The sequence below is a fragment of the Balaenoptera ricei genome, chromosome 3 (assembly GCF_028023285.1).
Source record: "Balaenoptera ricei isolate mBalRic1 chromosome 3, mBalRic1.hap2, whole genome shotgun sequence".
Taxonomy (NCBI): Eukaryota; Metazoa; Chordata; class Mammalia; order Artiodactyla; family Balaenopteridae; genus Balaenoptera; species Balaenoptera ricei.
The window spans coordinates 79,165,693-79,173,960 of record NC_082641.1 but is presented as its reverse complement, the minus strand read 5'-3'; the positions used below and the strand labels follow the sequence as shown (position 1 = coordinate 79,173,960).

Below are 8,268 nucleotides of genomic sequence, written 5' to 3'. Positions count from 1 at the left end.
TGATCTGTAAATGAATACATTTAATGGTCCCTGTCTCAAGGTTGTTCTGAAGATTAAATGAAATAACACCTTACAGGAGCTTAGCACAGTGCTTGATGCTGGTCCCTCAGTATCCCCTGGGGGTTGGTTCTAGGACCACCTGTGGGTATCAAAATCCTCTCATGCTCAAGTCCCTTAAATAAAAGCACAGACGGTGGGTTCTCCATCTCAGCGGGTTCTGCATCTAAGGATACAGAGGGCTGACTGTATGTTTAGTGTATGTATTGTTCAAATGACTTAAGGTTACCAAAAGGGAGATTCCAGAGGAATCTTTCCATTTTTCAAGGTATTTCAACTATGATTTTATCAAGACATACAGATACTTTGCAGCTTTCCATTGTCTACTTGATGTTCCCTTGAAATAAGCTTTTCCTGCAAGGTATGCAGTTTGTATTTGTGCCAAGTTTGCGGTGTTGGTAACCATCAGTCTGTTCTTTGGCGTACAGATGGCTTCTGAGCTTTCTCCAGAATCATAAAGATCTTTAAAGGGTACTAACTGGAAGATTAGTGCAGTTCAAGATAATCCTTCTTTTAGTTAAGTGCACTGTAAATTTTCTGACAAAACACATAGTTGCCTAATTAAAAAACTTAGCAAGTAAACCTGCTGCCTCACAGTTTTATCAGCCATTTCCACAGGATAAGGGGTTGAGTTCATTAGGTTCTCACAGAGAGCACTTCCCTGAGGTGTAGGTTTGTTTCATGTCACATTCAGTGCTCTGGGTAGGCTAAGGCTCACCATCTTCATTGTTCTTCATCCTTCCTCAGAACAACTCCCTAGAGAGCATCAGGCCATATCTTAGTTTGCCCTTGATATGTTTTATGAAGTACTATGCAACTGTAATGGCTGGGGATGAGGTAAAGTTCAGAATAGTCATGAGCTGCACAGTTGCATAATAACCGGGAGTGTGGGAATAACTCCAAAGCCTACAACACTCAAAAAGACTAATATTGATATGTTTTAAAGATCTTAAGTTTTTCTTTTACCTTAGTATTATAAATCCTGATGACATTAAAATTAACTTTATGTAACATTTAGAATCAAATTATTGTAGGTTTAATCCCATAAATAGGAGCATGCTCATAAATATTTAGGACATTTGTTACAGTATTATGTGCTTCCATTTAGAAAAAAAATAACCACTTGAAATAAATGAATCAAAAAAAAAACCCTGCTTACTATAACTATGCTGTTGGTAGAAGAGGTTTGGCCTGCATTAGGAAGGAAAAAACGTGTCCACATCAGTTTTCCAGGTGGTTTGGTGTTGTGTAAAGTGGTATCTGGGGAAGGAGTACACAGGTTTTTAAATTTTTGTTGACTGAAGGTCTCTTGGAGAGGCAGGAACAAACACACAACAGTTACATGACAATACAGAGACTACACTAAAGAGCCTGATAACCACTGATCTAGTGCTGAGGAAATTCCAAGGATAGTAGATAAGTGAAAGGCCAGAGTGCTTTGGTGAGTTGTTTTGGGCAAGGGGGATTTGGTTGAATAGGTAGACTGAAAGAGCTTGCTAAGAGGAAATCATGCAGAAAATTCACAAGTCAGAAATCAATGTAGTATGCTTATTATACTGTACATGGGGAAAAGTGTGGCAAAGGTCCAAATTAAAGATTTTGAAAAAATATATTTTTTTAATTTTATTGAAGTATAGTTGATTTACAATGTTGTGTTAATTTCTGCTGTACAGCAAAGTGACCCAATTATATATATTTTTCCATATTCTTTTCCATTCTTATTTATCACAGGATATTGAATATAGTACCCTGTGCTATACAGTAGGACCGTTGTTTATCCATCCTATATATGAAAAATTTTAAGTTTAACTTAACGTATTAGGAAAAAGAGTGATTGTAGATTTTAAGCAGTGCAATTATTTGATTTTAAAGGGAGGAGGCAGTAGAACTAAGGGAACTTTGTCAATGTTAGACAATGGATTGGAGGAAAACTAGTATCTAAAGTGTTATCCTGTTGTCTTGTCAGCCTAAGTATTCCAATTAAGACAACCTGGAACAGAATCCTATTCTATCATACTAGAGTTATAGTCTTTATTGCCTTGTTCTTATTTTAGAGATGGGAAAACATCTTTAGATGTAAAATTACTTTTCCAAAGTCACATAGACTGAATAAGGTTGGGAGTGAGAGAAAAGATGGAATTCATGCTACCGGCAAGGTGAATGGTTGGAAAACCAGTGTACTCCGGTGGTTTAGACCTTTGTTTCCGGCCCAGGGGTCTAAATGCTACAAGTCACTAAGATCCACAGACTGTGACTTGTCTTCCTGGTGCCGTGGAGATATGAGAAAAGAGAGTCCTCACAACCAGGTCCAGGCTTTGAGTCCTATCTTTCACAAAGTTCCTCCATTTTTAGAAAGTGGGTGGGTTTTTTCACTTGCTTTTCCCATAACAGGCCTTTTCATCTTCTCACGGGCCCAAGAAACCCATCTCAGTAGACTGAAGCCCTGAGTGGAATATTTCTGGTTTAGAGGAGGTGGAAGGGAAGCAGGGTGGTGCTGGGAGAGTAGTTCTTTTTCCTTGAGCTCAAGGCTAATGAGGTACCTTGAGAGGATCAGAAGAATATATTTTGGTCTAACTTGGTCTTTCTCCAGTTTTCAATTTGTGGAAAAATAAGCCCCCTTTCTATACAGTTTCCTATCCCTCCTTCTTTAAACAAATTTGAAAAGAAATAATGTTTCTTCTGTGTCAGCAGGATGCATGCTAAGTGCATTGCTCTGGTGGTGACTGCATAGGAAGTGAAATGGAAATTATAGTTTATAGTGTGAAATGGATGGGCACCAGGCTTTTATCTTAATGTAAGCATATCCGTAAGTGTGGCCTGAATTGAATTAAGAGTATACTAATGATGCAGTCTTTACAGGAAGCTTCATCTAAAATATATAGAGCAGTGAAGTTACTGGCTTGCTTGAACCTAACATTGCCATCAACTAATCTCAGTTTTGTCATTTGTTTATAGCCAAAAACGTTTTCTCTAGGTTTGTTTTAATCAAATATAATTTTTTTCATAGTCTAGATTTTCATTTTAACTTGCTCACTGTTGCAGAGATTTAAACATTTCATACAACTCATACCCCAGAAACATGACTTTATCTAAAGAAGGAAGAGGGTAGCTCTAGTTAGTCCATGTAAACTGGGCGTGTGTCTCACCCCCCCCCAGCATGCCCCTTATAGAAGACCACATCTTTATTTTTATTTTTAGATAAAAAAATAAAACTGGAGTTCTTATTTTAGAGATGGGAAAACATCTTTAGACGTAAAATTACTTTTCCAAAGTCACATAGACTGAATAAGGTTGGGAGTGAGAGAAAAGATGGAATTCATGCTACTGGCAAGGTGAATGGTAGGAAAACCAGTGTACTCGGGCAGTTTAGACCTTTGTTTAACTGGAGTTCAGGTAACTCTTTTAAGATGAATCTGATCATTTTATAGCCACAGCTTATATGTTTTTTTCCCCAACAACCAATAAAATAAATTCCTATCCTGGAAAGCGGGAAGCAGGAGGAGTAGGGGTGGTGGTCCTGTGAGAATATGCCAGGAGAGGGAGAGGAATCAATAATCAGATAAACATTTATTAAAGATAAAACATTGTTGTAAAGGCCACTGGCATAGTCCACTCTAAAAACAAGCTAAAAATTTTTTTTAACTCTTCTTTTCAAAATACATTATTATGCTGGAAGTCAGCCAGCCACAGTTAAGGTAATCAATTCAGTTTTCATTGAACACATAGCTTATGACCCAAGGTCTTGGCATCATTATCTCCAATCTCGTAAATTTGAACATCCAAATTCCTCCACCTTTAAATAACTCTGTTTATCTTGGAAGTGTTAACCCGTGAACTAGCAAAGCCTCCTCCAATGATATCTTTGGCCTCTAAAGTATTTCTTGAAGAATCAGTTTTACTTCTCTTTGGAGACAAAATACCAAGATTGGGCTAGGTGATTGGTTACACAAAACAATCAAGATGACGTGGGCTCATTCAGGATCCCCAAATATATATGAAACAGAAGGTGCAGATAAATGAAGGGTTTACTTTCATTGTGCTTTTTGGTTCTCTGACTGCCCTGGCAAAGACAAAGGGCAGTTCACTAGTGGTTTTATCTGGTGGGGAGGGAAATTATTTCAGGAAAGCATTTTTCATAATTTTCTATAAAAATGAGAGAATGTACATTCCTTTAATCTGTAGATGGGAGATTTATCAATTTTCTAATTATTCATGTAGTTCAACAGATTAGTACTTAATAATGATTTCCTGAATATAGCAAAATAGCAATGAACGAATATCTGAGATAAAGTTCTTTTATGTTGCCTGTATTTTTAAACTTCTTTTGTCTGATAATTTGAAGTTGCCTTTCCAACTGACCCTCTCATAAATACCTTCCTTGATTCAAACATTTCATTGGTCTCTTCCCAGTTGAGAGTAAACAAATTAACACTGAGAAGCCATTTCATTCCTTTTACTTGTTCCTTCGCAGTTGAGAGTAAACAAAGTTGATGCTAACCAGCCTTTCATTCCTCCTACTGGCCTCTTCCTAGATGAGGCTAAACAAAGCTGACACTGAACAGTCATTAGTCATTACCCCTGCAAAGTCAGTTTCTTCCTAGCCTTGCCCTTCTTCCCCCTCCCCCAAGCCCCCAGCAACATTGCACAGGGCTCTGACCCTCTTCGGCCAATCTGGTATTTAGGACATGCCAGTTCCCCCACCCATCTCCATTGGAATCTGGAAGGAGCTGCTGTCAATCGCTCCCCATTGTTTCTGTTTTGAATAGTTCTAAATAAGCTCAGACTCAGTTACTTAACGCCTACTCTTTGGAGTTTGCATACCTCATGCTAAAATCTTTCAGGACCTGTACTCTCATCAACAGGCCAACTCTCCTATTTCACCTACCCCATCTTCCTCCTCCAGGGCCAAGCATTGTATGAAGTGACACAGCAAGGAGGATAGTGAAGGTACTTCCTGTTTTCAACCGAAGATGATTCTTCGCTGCATTTATTATGTTTTCTAACATTCTGGATGTTATTTCAGTTGGTGGCCCCTGCCTCCTTATCAGTTTTTACCTGTAATGAACTAATTAACAAGAAGAATATTACTCATCTGTATTATTATCGGTATTCTCTGGGAGCTTGGTGTGTGCTGTTGCACTCAGCCTTCCACTTTTACCATTGGGTGATAAATTTTGAACGCTGAATATGTCAGTTGGATTCCATTTCTCATATTTCTGAGTGGTACTCTTAACAGGATTTCTAAAAATATCATTTTGGTTTTCACTGTAGTCATCTACCCTGTTTCAATACTTTGATTTTGCTTTTGGCATATGACTAGAGATGGTTGCAGTTGACAGTGAAATCTAATGTGTGAACTGTAGAATATGTACTAAAACAGGCACACTGCACAGGGGTTTCTCAGGCTCTTCCATCTTCATCAGGTGTTTTCTGTATCAGAGAGAATGGTGAGAAACCACTGAGTTGTTTTTCTAGACAGTCTCACAATAACACTTTAAGGTAAGAAGTCTTTAAGGGCAGACAAGGAAGAAGTGAATATGCAAAGGCTTCAGAAAACATCTGCTGAAGAACTGGGCCTAATGAGAAAGAAGAAAATATACTATCCAATTGGAATGTTGTATATCCACCTTTCTAGAATTCTTTTTTTATTATTATTTCTTAAAATATAACCCAATAAAGATCATGATATCTTTATGAAATTATCTTTGCAAAGCTGTTTTGGGGTTCTCTAAGCAGATGTTCACAATTTGCCTTTTTTAAAAAATCTTATGGAGGTTGAAGATAAGTTTTATTAATAAATGTTTACCCTTCATTTTAGTTAGCATTAGTGGTGAGTATCTTTTAATTCACTCTATGAATATGTGTCCCTTACTTTTGATGAATGGGTATGAAGTTGACGATGAGAATAGCAGTGATTTGTTTGAAGACAGTCTAGGTTTTAGGAAATAAATATATGACTTTCCAGAAGGCTAGAAAATGTATGATAATATTTGTGCTCATTTGTAATATACCCATAGTATCATAGATGTTGGATCTGAAAGAGAGCATCTGGCTCAAACCCCTAATTTTCTAGATGAGGACTCTGAGTCCAGAGAAGATAAGTGACTTCTTCAAAGTTATACAGATAACTAAAATCAAGTCCTAGATCTTACTAATCCCAAATTCAGTGTTCCTTCCACCACAGTACACAACCAAAATACTTTATGTACTACTGGAATTAAATTTAAGCCCATAAAATGTCCATTATTGATTGAAATCCCAGACTTATTTCTAATTTTTCTACTTTTATATTATTAGTCTCACACCTCTGAGAAGTCCATATTATTTTTTCTGTTCCTCTAATGGGAACCTAAAATATCTTGGTTTCTAACTCAGTGTCACACTGAAAATATTTGCATTCATTTATGCTTCATATCCAATCAATATATAATAATTTTTTGTTTACAAACCATCTATTTTCTCTTTTAAATTATGAACTGGATGGCAAGGACATTGATGATTTCCTATTTGTTACAGCCCATGTAAAGTACACTTCGGGACCCTATGAAAGAAGTGTGACTTCTTTCAATTTCTTTTTTTATAATATCTTTGCACTCTGGGGCAACCCTATATGTCTGTTGTGTGTGGCATATGCATACTCTCTGTGGGCATTTTACTAAGTGATGGTCATTATAATAGGAATTACTATTACAGCCTCATTCCTTCTGTTTCCTTTTATTAAGCCCACCGCTTCTACCAACTAGCCGAAGAAGCTGATCACATGGAAAATATTTTATATAGTCTTTAAAGAACCGGTTTCAGTTAATCATATAGTACAACACAATTATGGAATCTGAGTATAGGAAAGAACATTGGAAAGCAATCTCCTGTGCCTACCCTGGAAAAATATCTTAAATAAAAGTGAGGAAGTCCTCAACAAGGCATCAACAACTAACATAGGTTACAGCCACTAAAATCAGTTCTTTTATATCTGGTTTAAACCCTTATTACTGCAGTAGAATTCTATGACATGTCTCCTGTGGAAGGACTATTTAACATTGTTGTGAGTGGTGTAGGACATCGGTAGAAAAAGCAGCTTTGTTTTCTTCAGATATTTTCATAACCACCTATATTCTTTGAAAAATATATTTTTACTTCTCCTGAAATTTTTAATATAAAAAGTTATCATGAAAGGAAATGAAAGGAAGTGAATGATATCAGAATTCATTAAAGTCAATCTTGGGAACGATTTGCCTCGAAGGATAAAGAGGGAAACAAACGTTCCCAGCCAAGTCAAAACACAGACTATGAGATTTTACTTGCCACTGCCCATCAAAAGTGACTATAATTTGGGTGGGTGAAAAAATTAAACACTTGGCTCCCAAAGAGATGCTCCTGAATTCAGATACAATACATGATCTGGTGCCTGGCTACATCCACAATCTTTACAGCACTTCTTTACTGAGAAGAATTTAGATTATACTGATTCTGCGCTGGAAGTCCTGAGCTGGAAACTCCTTTGCTACTAAGGAAACTTTCCTGAGAAATAACCTTCTTGCTTCTATATACCTGAAGACAGCACATTAGAAGATGAGTGACCAAAAGAAATATGGAAGTCAGAAAGCTGCACACCATTCAGGCAAAATCTGGTTGGAGAGGAAAGCTGTTCCCATGATTAGTGAGCTTCCCCAGCTAGCCTGTAGGTGGGTGTGTTTAACAGAAGGAAGCAATGGGAACCCGCCTGTCAGCCAGCCTTTTGAGCTAATTAGCTCAGCATACAACAAAGATAAGTGAGCCTGGGAGGAGGGCCCCCTGAGGGGTCTTTAGATTCTGGGAAATGTCTGATTGGCAGATGTTAAAAGAGATTCTTTGGTAATCCTGTGCATCAATGAGCTGCACAAATTCAGACCAGGACTGCAAGAATTCAGGCATGAGGACACTGTGCAGCAGGCTCGCACAGGCAGACCCAAGATGGACAGAACCTTGGAATCCTTGAGACACATCATTGCCCAAGTCTTGCCTCACAGAGACCCGGCTCTAGTCTTCAAAGACTGTAAGTACTGAAGGGAAAAATGTTTTTTGACTTTTTTAGAAAATAGTCCTAAACGTCTAGTCACATCCTATTTAAGTATGTTTTCTCCTAAATCTCTGTAGTCGTGTGCTGTGGTCTAAGTGGTATTTAACTCATTCCTGACTTCAGACAGAATAATTTCATTTCACCTACGGGTATCA

At 37.6% G+C, this 8,268-nt stretch overlaps 1 protein-coding gene across 1 annotated transcript in view; it reads left to right on the top strand.

The window, feature by feature from the left end:
- Window positions 1–7,558: 7,558 nt before the first annotated feature.
- LIX1 (limb and CNS expressed 1) overlaps window positions 7,559–8,268 on the top strand; it is a 51,143-nt gene continuing 50,433 nt past the window's right edge. Inside the window, exon 1 of the mRNA XM_059919395.1 lies at window positions 7,559–8,089. Within this exon, the coding sequence (XP_059775378.1) occupies window positions 8,008–8,089 (82 nt within the window). The 5' untranslated portion in view covers window positions 7,559–8,007. The remainder of the gene's footprint in view (window positions 8,090–8,268) is intronic.